At 40.7% G+C, this 20,342-nt stretch overlaps 1 protein-coding gene across 15 annotated transcripts in view; it reads right to left on the bottom strand.

Annotated features, from left to right (window-relative positions):
- The window catches only part of MAP2 (microtubule associated protein 2), a 244,532-nt gene that overhangs the window by 39,256 nt on the left and 184,934 nt on the right, over window positions 1–20,342 (bottom strand). For 8 of the 15 annotated variants that reach the window (XM_060282190.1, XM_060282203.1, XM_060282223.1 and 5 more), the window contains 2 exons: window positions 7,578–7,817; window positions 70–3,834 (listed from right to left, as the gene is read on the bottom strand). The exons of 5 other annotated variants lie outside the window; for them this stretch is intronic. In XM_060282190.1, the coding sequence (XP_060138173.1) occupies window positions 70–3,834; window positions 7,578–7,817 (4,005 nt within the window). Of the gene's footprint in view, window positions 1–69; window positions 3,835–7,577; window positions 7,818–11,247; window positions 20,290–20,342 lie in introns of those variants that run through there. 2 more of the 15 variants (XM_060282220.1, XM_060282199.1) reach the window with 2 other exon arrangements.

Raw genomic sequence — 20,342 nt, 5'->3', positions numbered from 1 at the left:
ATAATTATTTATTATTTATTATTAATGAATAATTTTGGAAACGAAAAATGAAAAAAGGATAAGGCACACCTTGAGTATCTACCCATATGCTGTCTGTGTCCAGGATGGAGTCATCAATGGTTGTTTCATCTTTATAGTCATCATACGTCTCTGTCTTGTAATCAGTCAATGGGATTTCTTCTTGTTCAGGGGAGCCAGGAGCTTCCAGAGAGCTTTCTTTTGTCTCTGCTTCTACATCAGTCACCGCCTCCACCTCCACCTCCACTTCAGGATGGACGCTTTCTTCTTCTGTATCAGCCGGTGGTGCCTCTGCAAAGCGCACACTGTGGGAGCTGGTTTCTCCCTCATCGACTGTGGTCTGCACTATTGTGATGAAGTCATCCTCAATTGTAACCACAGACTCTATTACTCCTTTGAGTTCAGGCATTTGCGCAGGGACAGCTTCACACACCTCAAGCTCTTCACCAAAGTCCCCTTCTTTGCTTCTTTGCCTCATCTCTCCTTCTTCCTGCTCAATCTCTTCCTCTTGCTTCCTCTTTTCCTCTTCTTGTCTACTCTCTTCCTCACCTCCCTGCATGATCTTTTCCTTCTGCTGTTCTTGCTTAATTTCTTCTGCTTGCTCTAGTTTACTCTCTTCCTCATATTCTTTTTGCTTACTCTCTTCCTCTTGTTCTTCTGCTTGTTTGATCTCTTCCTGTTGTTGTTCTGCTTGCTTACTCTCCTTCTCTTGTTCTTCTCCTTCCTGCAATGCCTCAGTTTTTACAGAGCCTTCCAGTCCTAGAGATTCCACATTATCTTCCTTAGGCTGTGGTATGTTCTCCATTTGAATTTCAGTTGTTTCATCTTGGGTAGCTTTAGATACACCTCTTTCTGTAACTGGTTGTTCCACTGTCAATTGTGATGCCATCTCCTCTTCCGACAAAGAAGGGCTTTCTAGTCGTAATTTGTCATCATATGGTTTTAAAGTTTCTACAGGCAAGCCCTCTTGTGCTTGGTCATTATCACCACTTGACTCATACGATTCTTCTTTATCTACTGCTTCTTGGTGAACCAGGTCAGGCTTAGCTCCTTTCTCCTTAACTTCAGTTTCAGAGAGTTTATTGGCATCTTTCATTTGAGCAGGTTCTGCTTTTGCACAGACACTGGGGTCTTGGGGCAATGTTGAGAGGGTCTTTTCTTGATCATCTGTGCCTTGCTCTGTAACAGGCTCAGTGACATGAACTCCTAACTTACTCTGGTTTTCTTGCTCAACTTGCCGAGCAGCAGAATCCATCTCATGCTTTATAGCATCATAGTCTGGTTTATAGGAAATTTCTGCCTTGCCTGTCTCTTCAGCAACATGAACAGCTTTTTTTTCTTTCTCGGATAATGAAGAACCTTTCTCTTCCAGTCCAACTATATGTTTATCACCTGAACTTTCTAAAGTTGGAGCAGGCTTTGCTTTTTCATGTTCAGTGTCCTCATGAGAACAAACTTCTTTAGAGTCACTTTGTTCCTCGCTTTTTTCTAGCACAGTATCTAGTTTATCAATAGCTTTTCTCTCCTGCTCAAACTCTTTGCCCAAAACTGCTGATTCCCCAGAGGCCTCTCTTTCTTCTTTGGCTCTCTCAGCTGCTGCCAACTTCACCTCTATCAAAGAAAGGTCTGCAGCGACACCTCTTCTAATTTTTTCATCAAAGGGACAGCTTTCCCCCGTCAAATTCTCACTGTCCTGTACTGGAGATGGCATTGGCACCGTGTACTTATTGAAAACACAGTAACCTAAATCTTCTAGTTGACTGTCAGCTTTTAGAGTCATATGGTTCTCATCAGCCATGAGGAGCTGGGCCACTCCACTGTCCTCTACAACTGCTTCTGAAGGAACAGACTTCCTGTGGACTACCTCAGCATCTGCACTCACAGATGCTTCTCTTGACCTTGTGCCTGCCAAGTCTAACATTTCAGGTAAATCAGGAGCCATTACAGTCCCATTTTTGTAATAATCTTTAGCCAGGAAGGGTGACTCACACAAAGGCTCCACCTGGATCTCTCCTCCTTCTTTTACTTTTGACTCTTCAGTTTTTTCATCTTCTTCCCTGCTCACTGATGGGAAGGAGGGAGACTTTTCTACTGCTGGAGTAGTGGCTGGCAAATAATCATCACCTTCGTCGCCACTAGCATTATCCATAATATCTGAACCTAGTGGTGAAAGATCATGTGTCCGCCCAAAGTTAAACCCCAGTGCTATAGAGTCCAAGCAGGACATGGGCAGATTAATTGACATACTCCTCTGCTCTATGGCAGATCTCCCACCAAGCCCCAAGCTCCTGCTTAGAGTTAAGTCATCTTTATTTTTACTGTGGAGTTCTCTCTTATCCCCATATACATTTGGGTCAATGGTGTACATTCTTTCTGTAGGGGAACTAGGTTCCTCAGAATCATCTGGGAAGCCCTGGGCAAGGGTGCTGTATCCCATTTCATGAGCAGGTATGCTGGTGTGTTGATATGCCTCTGGCTGAAATTCCTCAGTGTCTTTCTTAGATATGATGAAATCTTTATGGTAAGGGTCGTAGGTCTCCTCTTTAGTATCACTCAGTTCATAGTAATCTTTGCCTTGCTGTAGGATGTCACTCGTGATAGTTTCATCTTTAAGGGTGGAAGTCTCAAAATATGTAGACATTCCTGATTTATCCTCCTCTATCTGCATTTTGTGAGCTTCTGAATCTGCAGCTGAGAACACTTCCCCTTTCCCATCCTTTCCTTGCACAGATTCTTTGCTGGGTTCAGCAGTGGGTTTCTCTATTGCTGCAGGCAATATAGCTTTATCTAAAGGCTCTTTTACTTTTTCAGGAAGTAATTCTTGGCTGAGTCTTTCTGTAGAACTCTCTGTGCCATGCTTTCCCTCTTTTTTAATATCCCATGTTGATGAAACCTCAGTTTTCTCCAACTCTTCTTCTGCTTTGAGAGTACCCGCAGGCTTTTTAGAATCAGTTCCTTCTACTTCTTTACCTAAAGCAGTTGTTTGTTGGCCATGAGCTTTTAAAAAATGATCATCTAATATCTTGGGCTTTTTTCCACTGGAAATGGAGAACCCCTCCTCGTCGCTTTCATCCTCTGTCATATCTTTCTCTTCCTCCCAAAAAGGAACATTCTGGGTGGGCGTCTGCACTCTAATTTGTTTTGAGGCTTGAGAAGTCAACACTTCAAATTCTTCTTCATGTTTTTTTGCTTGCTCTTTGTCAATTTTTCTATCTTTGGCAATCTCTGAAGCAGTAGATATTTGCATCATGTTCCTACTACCATGTGGCTCAGATTTATGTAGAGTAACTGGCAAAGTTTCAGAAGAAAACACAGTTTTAACTGTGCTTTTTTGGCCCACTGTAAATTCTGAAGATGAGAAACAACCTATGCTTTCATGAGAGGTAAAGTCACTTTTTATAGCATCAAACTGGCCATCTCTAGACCTGAAGGGTAGTGCTTCAGCGACAGGTTTCTGGGCCTCTGGCGCCTTTTCATCAGTTTTACTTTCTTTGTGCAGCTCTGTTGACAAATCTTTCGGTTCTTTATGTAGATGTGGCTCTCCAGTGAAATCAAAATCTGCTTTTACAGAATTCCTGTCCTCTTTCTGTTGTGGACTGGCATCTAAGGTCTGTCCTGACAAGGTTGGAAGCATTTTTTCTTCTCCTTTGCCTTGTGATTCTGTTGTTTCTAAAGTCTCGGTTTTTGCTGGCTGTTGAACTAAGGCATCATGTATAGGTTGCTCACTAGTCTTACTTCCTTTCTCTGGTTCCTTTGGGCCTAATGGCTCAGCTGCAAAAAGGCCTGTATGCTCCTCATGGATTTCCATCTTCGAAGCTGCAAGTAAATCTGTAGTTGTTTGATTGGATTTTACAACAGATTACTTAAAGCATTCACAGGCAGCAGCAGACTAGTTTACAGCATTATTTGGCATGGCAGAGTGGTTAAAAGGGGGGGGGTCACATGCAATGGTACCTTTTTAGAGCTCTGTTTTTCTCTCTTTTAGAGGGACAAATCTTTATTAAAAGTAATAATAATAACTCCTGTGATACACGCAAACCTACCTATAGTTTAATGGCAAATTATTATGCTTTTAAAATCACAGGCCAGTTTCCTCACAAGCATTACACTACAGATAAACCCAACTTCATCTTATTATGCTTTATGGTACAATGGGTGATATCCAATGTCAGTCATCCTCAGAATAGAGCCAGGCATGTCAAACCTGCGGTCCTCCAGATGTTTTGGCCTACAACTCCCATGATCCCTAGCTAGCAGGACCAGTGGTTGGGGAAGATGGGAATTGTAGTCCAAAACATCTGGAGGGCCGCAGGTTTGACATGCCTGGTCAATAGACCTACTAAAATCAGTTAAATAATTTAAATCTACTGATTTCAACAGGCCTACTCTGCCTGACAATGAATATCACTCAATGATATAAATTCTGAATTACAGTCAAAAATAGGCATCACATTTGTGATAGGCTGCACATTATAACATTCAAACCTCTAAATCCGTTTAATTATATGATTCCTTTTATTTGAGCTCAATCAAATAATAGTAACAAAGCAATTTATTCACCAATTTTCATTTAATACAGGAGGAGCATTCCCCCCTTTTCATATATTTTAAAAAATCAGATTACTGTCATTAAAGCGTTCCTCATTCTTTGAAATCCAGATGTTAAGACAAAATGTGAAGATCTACCACTGCTTCAAAACAAAATCAGGGCCACTGCAGCTTCCAGCACATTGCTGAAGGCTTAGATTTTCTTATTTAAAGTTCATGGAAACTGTAATTCTTCATTTGCTTATATCCTTTGGTAACATTTTATATAGTGATGCCTTTCCTAAATATTATATGCCATGCTTAATAAGACTTTGCTTCCTCAGGCAATTACAGGACCTGCATAATGCAATCTACATCATATTACAATCATGGTTACACATGTCTTTAAAAATGTCCTGAAAAAATATTGGCAAAATTCTGTATTCTCAACATATATAATTATTTCAGTGGGAACCATTTCAGCTCAGCATACAGCACAATTTTTATCCCATTTGTTTAAAAAGAAATCGGTTTCAAAAGGAATAAACATTAACACTGCAATCCTGTGCACACTTGCTTGTGAGTAAACCCCACTGAATTCGGCAAGCTTACTTCTGAGTAAGCATGTCTAGGATTCAGCTGCAAAGTATATATTGTTCTTGGTATCCTTCTAAACCTAGGAACAGGAAATTGAAAAACAATTCATCCCGACAACAGTCCCATATTTCTATGGAAATATTTGGTATTGCTTCATTTCCCACAAATGATCATTTTGCAACACTGCCACTATTTTTAACGATCACATTCTTACACCAGATTAGACATTGTGAGAGACTGAGATAAACCTGTTAAGAACTATGATCCACACTACAGCTGTGATCCAGAGAACCTGTTCCAAATTGGGAAACAGCTGCCCTTTTGCAGAGCAGTTGTTTCATTCGAACAAGCTTGGAAGCCCCTAATCCCCCTAGCTAAGTGCACTATATGCTTCACAGTTCATATAAATAAACCCCCTTGCTTGAAAACACCTTCACCCTAAATTCTGGCTCCAGGTACCGCTGGAAGCTCACAAGCCAGGCATCATGGTGACGGTGCTCAGCCCCTGATGAACAAAGGTATGCTGTCTTTGGAGGGTTAACTTTTAGCTGACGCAGCTAATTGCCCCTGAGCAACCTACTCTCTCTGAGCAGGTTTATATGTGGGGAGGGAGCCATCCAAGACAATGGTCCTCATCATATTTTTTGATAGTTAATTCTGTAAATTATGTGTTCGGCAAAGGAGTACACTTGTGTAATTTGACCTTAAAGTGTTGCTCATTTAACTTCTCTGGTCGATTTCAATGTGAAAGAGAGGATTGTTTCTCTCTGCACAAGTTATCTAAGTCTGTGTTTAATGCTGTATACATCTATCAAGTCTACCCTTCATCTCTTAAGTACTATCCAAATAAATGAATAAATGAATAAATAATACAGGCAAGATCTCATCTTACATGAGGGTTACATTTCTGTCTATTGCACACATAAGCAAAATTGCACAAAGCCAGAATGACCCCACACCACAAATGGCCCCACGTGAGCATCCCTACTTGTTTGAAGCCAATGCTGAGTGGGCCTTACTCTCTTCCTCCCCCACCGCCATGAAAGATGTAGGCCAAAACATCTGGAGGGCTGCAGTTTGGGGATGCCTGGTCTATGACTTAAGTTTCAATGGGAGTCATTCGTGAGAGATTTTAACAGAAATAATGTTATATGTACTGTGTATCAGATCACCCATAAATAGGATCTTCTGTGATTTTTTTTTAAAAAAGTGTGAATAGCAGCTGTTGAGAGGATCTTTGAGTTGAGACCCCCGACTCCAGCAGGTGCTATTTAACCTGCAGGGGAACAGCTTGGAAAGGGGTGGGGTGCTATTTAATAGGAATTATATCAGAGTGAAGTTCCAGTGTTGCAGTCCCAGTCTAATCCTTCCCCACAGTCTAGATTGGTACTACAGAAAGTATGTTGACATCCTCGTCTAAAAGGTCATATAAGCTAAGTTGATTTTTCTGCAGCAACATTTATTCTTAGTGTTCAACCATTTCACTCTGAATCAAACTTTCCACAAATATTCCATTAAAAGTTAGGCTGAATTCTTGTGCGATTATTTGTGGAAGTGCCTGAGAATATGAGTGCACTTGCAGACCTCTGGATCACAGCCTCTGGATCTGGTTAACAGGGTTAACAGATTTCATTAGGAGGTCAAACTCTGAACTTGTATTTAGTTTTTCCTCAAGTAGAAGAGCTTCATTATGATTTGTTTGACTTAGTAACACAGGATTTCACCCTCAATGTCTAATCTTGCTCTTCATTCTGGTTACCAAAATATCACTGGAATCCATGCAAATTTTATTCCTGCACTGGGTTTTCAATTTCCGTCATCAACTTGTAAGAAAGGTAACAAAGATGAAAACAAAAAATTCTGGCAATGGCTAAGGAGGGTCAAGGTGGACTGCAATGAATGGCAAAGATATGACATAAGAAGCAGCAGCCTTGGAGAAATTGAGCCAGAATGTACTGAAGCATAAGCAAAAATACACTGCACACTGCAAACAAAAGACATTGGTACAATTTAAGCCTCTTTATGTCATAGTCAAGGTTAATCAGCTGGTTTCTTGAAATGAAAAGCAGATGAACCTCTGCATCAAAAACAAAACGGAAAAATATATATACATAGATCAGCAATGTGACTGGCAAACACATCTGCGATGAAAAGGGAGGGAAGGCGGCTTTGTGGTATATCAGCTTGGCTGCATAGCATACTGTGTCATGGTTAGGGGGGAAAGTCAGGAATCAGCTGCAGTGGTGGGAAACCATGTCATCATCACACAGCATTTGCACAATTGGCTTGCCTGTTATGCACTCCTCAAAGCATAATAACAAGAGCATTGATCATGAGGGTAATAAATGGAGGAAAGAGTAAATGGAGTGGAGTGGAGGAAGCTTGAGAACAGCTCAAATGCAGCCAACACATGCAGGTCCCTAAGGAGGACACACCTTCCTCACCCAAGGAAGGCATTTTGGCTTTCGAGGGTTCCTCCTCAACTAGAGTAACATTTTTCCCATTACGTGCCACTTGGTCTTCAGAAATGGAGTCCTGCTGGGCCTCTTTGGAGCCCTCTGCCTGTTGCAAAGGCTCAGCAGGATCCCTCATTTTCTCACATTCCCCACCAAGCGGAACAGCAGGTTTGGGTTCGCCAGCCACTGGACCTTTAACAGTGTCTTCTTCTTCTTCTTCTTTGACAGAGCAGAAGGGGGAAAGGATGGAAAAATGAGGTGACACCAAGACACATACACAAGATGCACACATTAAACTGGTTGCCCATGTACAACATTTTCAGCTCTATACAGAATTTACACATTTGTACCACTTTAGCTGTTACCACATTTTAAGTTCTATGAAGCAGAGTGAGCTTGCATTAATTTTTTTTTAAGGATGCATAATTGTTATAGCTGACAATGCCATTCGTAATGCTGAATCTATTTGTGTTGAAAATTGGTCTGATTCAAACATCATGCGTTCTTGACTGTCAAACCATGGTTTGGTAAACAGCTTCCATGCTCCTTTCCCTCATACTTCTCCCTCCCTTCTCTAGTTAGAGTTAGCAGTGGTTCATTGTTTTATCTGAACTGGTATAGCTACAATAACCGCTAACCATAATTAGCTGTAGAACCAGAGACAATTTTCTAATCCTGGTGTCAATTTCTAGTTTAGAATCTAACTATGTGTAGTGTTACCCATGGCTATGTCAATTCAGTCTTGATGCTAACCAAGGAAGAAAAAAGAAAGGGGCGTGTGAAGCTGAAAAGAAAGAGGAGATAAGGCCAGGAGGCTGCAAACCTGCAGAGCACTCCTAATTGCCAAATGGTATGCATAGCCCATGCTTTTGGTGCAAGCCATAGTAATAAAATAAAGCTGAAAATGTTTTATTGTTCCCAAGGTGGCAACGACTAGGAAAGAAATTGTTATCTATTATAATGGAGATGTGTGATGGTGATTGATGGTTTTTGAAAAAGACGAATAAATAGTCAAACAAAATACATTGCACTTTTGATTACTGAAATATGTGTTACATTAGGATGCAAAATAAAACCAGTTTGTTTTAAGGCTCAATCTAAGGTGTTGGTTTTGACTTTTAAAGCTCTGTGTAGTCTGGGACTGGGATGCCTCAAACCACCTTCTTTAGAATGAACTGACTCGTGAACAAGGTCATCTCCAGAGGCTCCCTGTCTGCCCTCCCCCACCCCACCTGGTCATCTGATGGATAGTTAATGTCTATTCAGAAAAGGGCCTTCTCAATATTGGTGCCTAGAATACAACTCCTCCCAGAGGGAAACTTGCTTGGCTCCTGTGCAACTGGGTTTGCAATGGCTAATTTAGAGTCTCTTGGGGGAACTGAGAATTAACATTTTCTCCAAGATAATGGTTGCCTTCTTGTTGCTTTGGCATTGGCTTTATTGCTTATGCTGTTGTTTTATGTTTTGATAACTCATTTTAAACCGCTGTTTAAAATCACTTTGTGGATCCTGCTGGATGGAAAGGTGAGGTACAAATATTTTAAATTAAATAGAATAAACACATATTCGCCTGGTGCTTAAAAGCAGAAAAACACTCAAAAACACTCTGTCCTTGTGAAGTAACAATACTGTAGCATTGAATAAGCTACAACCCTATACATAGTGACTCAAGGGTAAGCCCCATTCATCTCAATACATGAGTAGGTATGAATAGTGTTGCTTTGTAAATCATTGAAACATGCATTCTTATTTGGCACAAGAGGCAGCAATATGAGAAGATGTGGCTCTCTCTAGAGACAGATCATTGTCACACCTTTAGGGCTCAGTTTAGAAGCTTTTTGCACTGCTGTGCACTCAACAAGCTTACCTTCAATTCAGCAATATACAGCAAAGTTATTTAAACCATAGATGTACTACAAAGGAATTCAGGAAGAATAAAAGAAGAGATTTTTCTTAACCATAGTAAGAAATGCTAAAAAGAAAATTGATTCCGCTTGTATTAGCTCATGAAATATTTTCTGCCACCCTTTGCATAATGATAAAGGCTCTTTGCAGGATGGACTCTGTACTTAAGATTGAGCAGAACCACACGAGATAGATGGAATTGTCCTCATTTTGCCAGTTAGATTTTCACTGGAGGCAGAGCTCCATGTTGTGAAAAAGGAACAAAGAACAAAGCAGTTCTGTCTATTAAAGTAGCCCTTATAGGTGCTGATCAGCATGCTAAAATAAGTACAGAATACAATGCAAAATGGCAAAAATGAAGCTTGATAGCCTGCCTTGTTAACATAAATGTGGTTTGAAGAAGCCACTGTCTGCTGCATTCAGATGTAGTAACAAACCATGATTTGTTCCCCAAAAGCAACAGAATCTCTTCCCTTTGCACATGGAATGGGGAGCGTGCAAGCCATGGCTTATTCATTGTTATGTTCAAAGTGGGTGTATATTTCAGTGACTATAGAGCACCACAGGTAAACTCTGGAGCCTGATCTTGCAAAATCTATGTTGGAACATTGCTGTTGGCATCTGTATGTCTCGAGAGACAATGGAGTGCACCTCTGGGGGTGTTACCAGCACCAAAAGGTTCTCCCCGGGGTGCAAGCCTGGGCAGTGTGTATGGAGGTCGAAGGCTGTCCAGATAACAAGACACTCAGGTCAGCCTCACTGATGTGGTCCAAAGGAAAGAAGGCTCAGCGATGTGTCAGAGCCCCTGCAGTGCAATATGTTTGGCACCAGCTTGTCTTCAGGAGTTCCTGGAAGGAGGCATACAAGGTACCATCCAACCATCTTGGGTCTACTCCAGATTTGTGTAGGATTTACTCCTTAGCCTTGCTCTATTAATTTAAATGGAATCTCTCTCCGACTTTTCTTTTAAACTTCAGAGAGTCAAAAGTAATTATACTTGTCAAAGTCTCCTTGATTTTGTCATATTACTATTTCTTTAAATGATGTTATTTCTTCAAATATTGTTTGAATATGTAATACAAGTCTGTTTTAGCTAGACAAAATGATATTAACTCACTCCACTAAAGTAAAATCCATAGATCACCCCAGAAATAAATTCAGAAATGTCCCCAAAATTGTCCTGGTCAGCTTCACTTGCCAGGAGAAAAATGCAATGTTTTGAGCCCCACTCCTTGAGACTGGAATCACAGGGTATGGTGTTTCAACAATCTGTTCCCATCAATAATACACTACTGTGTTTGAAAGAACTATGGAGCAGCAAGGAGATTTTAATGTTGCAAGTGCCTAAACTTTTTGAATGGGATGTAGAATGGAATCCAAAGAGCCAGACAAGTAACTCCACATCTCCACTCCACAATGTACTGCAAAGAAACCTATTTTGGAAAATGAAGAGACTTTCAAAAGAAATTTGTGGTATGCCATGGAGGTCTGCTGTTCAAAGAAAAAGTGGGGGGAAGCCTGATGGACATGAGGTTGTAGCAAAAGCTGCCAAGCCAAGCATAAAATAGCCTTTCCCTTTGATTCTGGTCCCTCTCTTACCTGAAGACCCTGAGAAGGTGGAGGATAAAGCTCTGAAACTTTAGGTCTAAACCTGACACCTGACAGCCCTGGCCACAAATGATGAAATGAACGTGGCATGGCAGGGTAGAGGAGAGGAGGAAGAGCGGGACCATGCTTTGTTCACCTTCTTCATAGCCTAAAAAGGCCTCTGCACTCTGGGCTGTGGCATTGGGAGGTCCACTAGCTTCAGTCCATTCGGAGCTGAACAAAGGGTGTTCATAGTACTCCTCATCCGAATTGTAGGGCTCATCATCAGGCACAGACACTGAAATGGAAGGGGCAAGGAACTTACGCCTCTCCCCTGTGGCAGCTGGCCCATGCCATGAGCTGCTGCGAAGAGGTCCCACCTCATCCTCAGCTCCTTCATCTACAGACAGACACACAGGAAGAAACTGCACAGAGAACTTGAAGAGACAGAAGGACATAACACAAGACAGAATGGAAACATGCTGACACGTACTGGACACCGATGCAACATCATGGGATGAAAGGAACCAACCATGCTAAGCTCAATGTCATCCCGAAGGCACAATACACACATTTAATGCATTGCCAACATGAATGCATTTATTATGTTTTCTATGGTGCCTACAGGAAGAGTAGAAGAAGTCCATGTCTTTCCACAATGCAAATGAACCCAACAGCCAAAACAAGGACTTTGCTCCAAACACATAAGTGATTAAGGATATAAAACGAAAATTCTAGATATGAGTCTAGGGCAAATTTGCCACAGTATGTGTCACAACCACATTATATAGTAAAAGTAAAAGAAATTGGGACAAAACTAGACATTCATCAGAAAGCAAGGCAGAATAAAAGAGGTCTCCCCTCCATAAAGCATACAATCAAACAAAAAACCCAATCCAGAAGAATCTTTTTACGATTTGTTGAAATATGGGTTTGAAACTTTGGGGTATCATTTCATCATCCCATCAGTAAGCAAAAATGTGGTCTAATCACCAAAGAATAATGAAGTTAATGTATGCAGCCAGAGCATGTTTGCAATCCAAGGAAACAAACACCACTGCTTGCCCTCTCTTAGTAAACTTCTCCAACCTACCACCTCAGGCCAAAGTATAAGTGATAGGAACAATCACATATGCCTGTTCCCAAGTTTGCCCATTTGGTCATGTGAGTTTGGTGAGTGTGCAAGCTACAATGCTTGCAAATGAGGTGCATGTTGATGATGGGAACAAGATCCTTTCCTCATTTTACCTTTCTGTGTTCCATCACTTCAGCCACACCTCTTCCCCATCCTGGTTCAATTCCAGTTGAGTTTCCATCACTCATATATCTCTCTGGTGCAAAGGTTTGACTTCCACCCACTACTTTATATTTGAACAGGCAGACATGTGAACAGAAAATGTAACTGCATCCATCACATCAGGTATGGCCCCTAGGAGTAACTTTTTAAAGAGTTGCTCTTATAATCAGACCCTGGACCTTCCTCTACTGAATGATAACTTTATGCACTACAGACACATACCATATAGGGGTTCCTATTTATTCCAGACTATTATCCTAGACTATTATAACCCAAGAACTGTCTTAGCCATTGACAAAAAACAGGCAGTATATAAGGAGCCACAAATGAATTCTTTTTCTTTTAAGATAACAAACAAATTCACTTCAACAAAGAGAATCACAATCTCCTCTTACTGAACAGTGGTGCAAATAAACTCATTATGTCACACTTCGCTTTGGGGAAGACTAGAAACAAAGTTAAAGCTTGACTAAGCATCCACAAAGCTTGAAAGTTGGTATCTGGTTGAATGCTGTATTTAGCAGAGGTCCTTTTCAGCTGATCTTTCTTTGCGGCTTACTGTCCAGGATTTGCTCCAACATACAAAAAACCTACAAAAATTTTTAGTTTCACATTTCAACTTCCTCCACTTATTGCTAACACACAATGCAAAAGCAAACCAGAAACGGGTAATTACTATTTTCAAGTGTAATTCACATGATCTAAATACTTGCATGAGTGCACCCATTTTTCTCATTACTTTCCCCGGGGCAGTTGTGTGCACTGCGATTAGAGGGACGTGATTGAAGTTCCTTGATGCTGCAGGTGACTGCTTCAGGAAAGGTAGAACTCAGAAGTTTCACAGGGTACAAGGACTTCACTTTGCTTTATCAACCTTTTTTTTTTAATTCATTGTATAAAGTTATGATTCTATCAGTGCTTTCAAGCTGGAAGCTATGCAGTTTTCTTCAGTCCCTCATCCACCCCCACAAATGTATTTTCATTCTAAACACAACAAAAGTATATAATTTCACTTTAGGATGTCATTACCTTAACCGGTCAATGGCTTTTACACAGAGCAGTAAAAGCAAAAGCTCTTCCTTTTGCTCTTTATGTAAGTCTCTGTACCAGAATAAAAGGTGGAAAGAGATGTTGCTGCACAGAGCGCTGCTCATCCTCTGCTAGTCCGCACACACAAAGTTGTGTGTAAAATACAGCTGTTTTCAATTCTAAGGGAGCGCCAGCTTTCTCCCCGACTTTTCACACTTTTTAAAATCAGCCTCCCCACCCATGTTTCCTATGCAGAGAATTAGAACTTAACTTCTTTTAAAAGAAGAAGTACTGTAAAAAGCTGAATTTGCAAAGGACTTGCTGCAGGGCAAGTATATGGAGAAGCTGACTGCAAACCAATCTGTGGGCATAACCCCAAAGCCCTGGGTCAATGCCAGCTCCATTGGAATGGCGCTGAAGGTATATGAATTCTTAAGCAGATAACTGAGAAAGGTGCTTTAGTTAAGATGTTCTAGCCCACCCAAAAATGCCTGTGTGGCTTGCCTTTCCTTACAGAGACTCCCAGTACCACTTATGTAGTATGTGCTATAGTATTTTCTACTAGGATACACAAGGCTGGTTCTTCTAATTTCATAAAGGTTGCATATCTAAGTGACAAACAATGGGAGGGGGAGGGAAGGTTAGGCCAGTCCAACCTACTCTTCCCTCACTGCTTCCAATCCTACTTGACAGACATCCTGATTCCAAGACTGTTCCCCCCAGGAGGTAGTAAGCAATCCTTCATGTATGAAAGCTTATTCCTACTCCTAGCTGGAGAAATCTACATGGGAGATACAGTTCAATGAATGATGTGAGACCCAATGATGCTTTGCCATGGCCCAGAGTGGCGTGATTGTGACAATCAAATTAAATTGTATGAATTAGCCTAAAATGCAGCAAAATAGTACCCCAACGAAGGGGTATTGATTTGTGCCTCCCTTTAGTTTGCTTTATAACATTAAATTTTCATATATTGCCACTTTAACACCCACCATATGGCATAATTGCTGAAGAATGAAAATGTACTGGAAGTATATTTGAATGTGTTATATTTTAATTGCTCTAACAAAAAAATTAATAAATCATACAGCTGTTTTGTCCATTGTAGTAGGTACTCTTTAAAATATATGCTGTAGTAAGACCCTTTGAAATGAATTGGGACTGTCCTGGTACAGCCTAATGATTGAAGCCTAGCTAGCAGAGAAATATTTTTACAGAAAGACTGTTAAAATTCAAGCTGCTGAATATCTGTTTCCAGCAACCGGGGGGGGGGGGCACAGGGGGCAGGGGAGAGATTATAATACATTCTAATCAGGGTTAATTCTTTTAAGGAAAAAAATAGCTCTTATCAATTTGTAAAACACTCCCTGGTCTCAAAATCCTTCCTCAAAGACATAAATTATAAATGAAACTCTTGTATCCTGGGTCCTTTTCCTTCAGCATTTTTATTCTTGCTTTTATACCTAAAGTGGTGCACACTCCAGGCATGGTCTCATGAAGCATACAGCAGACAAAAGAGTATGCTGTCTGTGCATGGCAGCACCCAAACCCTTTGCCCAGCTCTGGCTGATTAAATGTATTCAGCACTGCTCGGGGGGAAATCCACACCCTGAAAAAAGAAATCCTGCTACAGTATTTTCAATGCACAAAATAGTTTTAATAAAATCGAATTAGGTTTCTTACCTCCTACTGCTGTGCAAACAGACCCACTCATTCTTTTATGTAGGTGAAGCAAGTTATCAAAATAGAACAATGAAAGCTGCAGCAGCAAATCCTTCCCTCTTCTGAAACAGATTTGCCTTACAAACCTCTTTCTGTCTCCCTGTCTCTCTAATTTGTGTTTGCTGCTTGGTTGGCCACATCTACCTTTGTCATGTCTGCTACACTGTGATTTCCAACCCTGGGATGACTGAAGGAAATCACCCTCCTACTCTGGACTGTGCAACCTGCTGACAAAATTACCACCATCAAAATGCTGTGGGGAAAGGAATGGAGTGTTAGCAGTCTCATCTCCTGTGCCCAATCCAAATTCCACGCTAAGCAGAAGCATGTTCTCAAATGCTTCTAATGATGCAAATCAATAACCCACCTGTGTCTACTTCTCATAAATCCCAACCCAAATTCAATCCATGGCAGAGGTATGGGTTATGGTGCATGGGTTAAGTGGGGATACTGTGTGTTCTGCAGGTGTGGGAACATGAAGAAAGGACAAATGGCAAATAAGACTACAACAGTTGCACTTCCTTTGTAGTGAAGCTTTTCACGGGCATTCCGTTTGACCTGGGACCCTTGTGCATGTGCACTCGCATGGACAGGGAATATGAGGCACTTATGGAGGACATGAATAGATCAGGCATCCCCAAACTTTGGCCCTCCAGATGTTTTGGACTACAATTCCCATCATCCCTGACCACTGGTCCTGTTAGCTAGGGATCATGGGAGTTGTAAGCCAAAACATCTGGAGGGCCGCAGGTTGGGGATGCCTGTGAATAGATGGATGTGTTTTCATCAATACTGAAAAATGCTCTGTACATGCCTCAATGCTGTATGTGTGCAACAATCCCTGACACTGAGGCGAATGGGACTACCTCTGTTACAATGGGCAATGGAGCCCTGAGATGCCTGTGGCTCATGCTCACTGCATGCAGTTTTCAAAGCTATAGACACAGAGTAGTCCTACAATGATATAAATGGGACTAATTTAGTCATCATCATTAATTTCAATAGTACACTCTGAGTAAAAGTTAGTTAGTTAGATTAATTCACCAAACAAATAAGAAAGCAGGTTGTTCCGAGACAGAAAAAGAAATAAGCTTTGGCTGAACATGTTTGTTGACAATCCTCCAGTCCTTTTCTTAAAAAAAACCCCTGAGTTTATTTGAAACACGAATGCACATAGATACCTTGCAACACATTTGAATTATGATTACCCGTTAATGGTGAAGCACACAGCGTCTTTGACTATATGCATGATATTGCCAAAGTTAAACAATCTGAAGTTCCGCTTATTTCAATGAAAAATATTTACAGTACATTCCCACATTCTGTTTATGCTGCCTGGAAAGGCACTGTGTCCTTCTGTCTGGTGAGCAGCGTCTTCTGTTTGAGGGGTGCAGAATGGCTGCATGAGCATGTTCTCTTGAAATCGTGAGCACGGACTCAGTCCACGCCTGGCTAAGGGGAAGGTACTATGAGCATGCTGCTCTGTAATTGGTGAGAGTTAGTGCTGATGCTGTGGTTGTTGGGAGAAAGACTGTCGTAGCTGCAACGGTACTTAAAAGTAATGTTTTGCTCTCAGTGTTGCTGCTGAGAAGGCAGTGACCACTTGGACAGCTAGGACTATTCTGCCAGGCTAAAATCCTTAGAAAGAGTAATTCCACACTGAGCTTAGTGGGACATGCTTCTGCATAAACACGCTTAAGATTATGTTGCATTGCATTTGTTGACTGCTAATAGATTTTTTACGTTTTGATAATTTGCAAATCTGTAAGTATGTATGTTTGACTTTTCAGTTTTCTTGGTTTTTTGTGATGTATGTTCTAAAGGCCATTGTCTATGAATAAAAAAAAATCCTGATATGTAACTCTTCTTTTAAAAGTGATTAACTCTGCCTAGATTGTTATAACCTCTTATTTTGGGAGGTTTGAATAAAAATGGTTGAAATGGCTGTTCAGCTGGAAAAAAAGAACAAACTTTTGAAATAATGTTGTTTGTCAACTTGAAAGAGTGAGCTGGAATGATATATTAACATACATTAATCAATAAACATATATGCATAATAGCTTCAGAATCCTACAGAAACATCAGCCTTTTGGTTAATTTTTATAACCATCATTTTCTCTATTATACAGATTTTTTAAAAAACAGAAATACAGTACGAATTGCTAGCTGCAGCACTGGGAACAACATGCTCTACTGAGTCACAATGACCTGGAGATGTTTCATCTCTTTCAAATACTAATACACAGAAGAGCTAGCTGGCAGTTAAATTCATTAGGGAGCCTTAACATTCCTGGAGATCAATCAATTTTCATTTTATACAAAATGAAAACCAGCAGAAAAGCAACAGTTCTAACATTAATGACTACCATTTGAAGCCAATTTTATGCTGGTATCTTAGACTGTAATCTGAATCCAGATCAGCAGGTCTGGTGGGCTACCAAAAATGTTAAAAGGGTGCTTCTGAGACAGAAAGATAGCCAAACAAACCCTTCAAATTGGGATGTTCTATTTTCTCAAAGTGAGCACTTTAGATAGCATAGGCACATCACAAGCTCTGAATTGCACCAGTGCAAGCAACTTACAAGTCAGCTTGTAAAATTCTCACTCAGGGGCTCATCCACACTTACCACACTTTCTTTCTTTCTTTCTTTCTTTCTTTCTTTCTTTCTTTCTTTCTTTCTTTCTTTCTTTCTTTCTTTCCCCCAGCTCTTTACCCGCAAAAACCTGCTCTCCAGTGCTGAACTGGAGCAACGGCAATCTGCAGAATACCTTAATTGCCATTTGCTCCAATTCAATGTTAAACACCAGGTTTTCCTGGGGAAAGCAGTGGGGAGAATGAAGAAGAAGAAGAAGAAGAAGAAGAAGAAGAAGAAGAAGAAGAAGAAGAAGAAGAAGAAGAAGAAGAAGAAGAAGAAGAAGAAGAAATAGAAATTGCTCAAACATGGAGCTTTCAAAAGTGGACCTGTGTCTAGAAAGTCCGGGGCAAAAAGTAAGCCCAGTGCACACAGGAGTAGTAGGTAAGAAAGTAAGTAAGTAGGTAAGTAGTAGGTAATGGTTTAGTCCTTAATTTCCACATTGATGTCTGACAAGCAAGTACAGCTGGTGGATCAGCATGCTATTTTCAATTATGCACTTCTTTAATCAATTCTCAAAACATAAAACTGGCTCCCATATCGTGCCGTACCAGGAGCGGGAAGAAAGATGATTTTGTGATGAGTTAAAGCAACCTCAATCCACTAACACAGCAAGGCCTTGACTTCTTTCAGTGGCATTAACTGAATAACAAGGTTACATATTACACTTAGTACTTTCATTAAGAAGAAGGGTAAGGGCTCATATACACACAGTACAGCACTTCTGGGTCCGTAGCCCTTCAAGTTCACAGTCAAGTGACTTAACACTCTGCATCATGCTAAAACCTCCTTTCCTGTGGAAAGTTTGCCTGCAAAGGAGAAGTTTAATTACTCTCCTTAAGTAACATTTCACATACAGGGAAGTTTCAGTTTATGATTATTTGTATGCTTAAGATTATAGGTATGTATACACTTATAAACCCAAACATGCATGCAGAAACATGAACATTCAAATATACATAGTTTTACATCACATAGTTTCTCTCCTTCCACAGGGAAGTAGTATAGCCCCAGGAGGAATATAGCATGTGTTTTTTCTGTACATGAAGCTCAGCTCTAACTTTTCATACTCTCTAACATCCAATAGAAGCAAAGGTTGTGACTACAAAGTTTCCCCAAAGGGTTGCCTTAATAACATAATGAAGTGCCGGGTAAAAAGCTGTGCAATATAAAAGCAAGTCTCATCCTATTGGCTGAAACAAGCCTTTGTTAAACACGTGACTAAGAGGCCTTTTGATTTAAGCACATGTTCAGATTTCTTTGCCAACGGAGGCTTTGCAGAGCTCTGTAGATTGGGGCTGCTGAAGTTACGGGGTTCTACAATACAGGCCTGGGGTGGGGAACCTGTGGCCTGCCAGCTGTTGCAGGACTCCAACATCCATCAGTGCTAGGCAGCGGAGCAAATGGCCAGGGATGAGAGAAGCTGCATTTCAACATTTGGAGGGTTAACATTTCCCCCTTCCTGGCACAGGTACATCAAATTTATTCCAATATTAAATTTCACAAAATTAAAAAGAGCTTAGCACTTGGACACAAATTCATGGACCCACGAAGGTATTCACAAGAATAATGATGGTTTGCAGTAACATCTGAAAAAATGCTGACCCCAGGAGTCTGGTTCCCCCAAAAACAAATCTCAATTTTAAAAATAGTAAGAATATCTCCCCCCCACACACACACCCCTGACATGCTCCTGTGCTTTTAAAAGTTTCAGGTAAAGCATATATTCACTGGATATGTAAAAATACAGGAAGAGAAAGAAGATACGATTATTATTTTTTACATTTATGTTGTTATGTTTTACATTACCTGTCATGTCTAAATTTAAAAGAAAACAGATATAAAGTAAGTAGAAAGAAAGATGGAAAGAAATTAATTCAAGAAACGAACCTTTTCCCAGCATGGAAATAAAGCGCTGGAAAAAGCTTTATTGTGTTTTGTATTGAGGGCTGCCAGAATACATTGACATTCCTACTGCTAGGAGATGGCCTTTGCACCCTCTAGAGTTGGGTATACTGGGTAGTAGTAATTATGTTTCCCTAGTCCAGAACTTGAGAGATTGCCTTAACCATTTTTCTAAGTTCAGCTTTTCTCATCACAGGTAGTCAGTGATAAGAGAAATTGTACCAAGTGGAATTATCCTCTTATCTGCAAGCCTTAAAAGCAGGGCTGTAGAACCAATGGGCTTCCTGATACTCTTGGACTCCAACTCCCATCAGCATGAGTCTCAATGGCCAATATTGGGTCAGGGGTGTTGGCAGTTGCAATCCAACAATATCTAGAAGGCCACAATTTTCCCTGCCCTGTCTTCAAGGTACCAGAATCTTTTCAAGCCCAGTTGGAATATCTATTCACTGGCGCAACAAAACTTGCACCCATGTTAATATACACTCCCAAATATCACCATACATATATATAGATGCGTACATAACAATGCACATATTGGTACTGCTTGTGTTTTACAGCGATGTAGAACTGCTAACTTGCTATTAGGGAAAATGCTTGCTGCCCTTTAAATTAATGCTGACAGGTCATCCTCCTACCTCTCTTGGGCTCTGCAACGCCCAAGGG

The sequence above is a fragment of the Zootoca vivipara genome, chromosome 1, assembly GCF_963506605.1.
Source record: "Zootoca vivipara chromosome 1, rZooViv1.1, whole genome shotgun sequence".
Taxonomy (NCBI): domain Eukaryota; kingdom Metazoa; phylum Chordata; class Lepidosauria; order Squamata; family Lacertidae; genus Zootoca; species Zootoca vivipara.
This window is presented reverse-complemented; position numbering and strand designations above follow the sequence as displayed.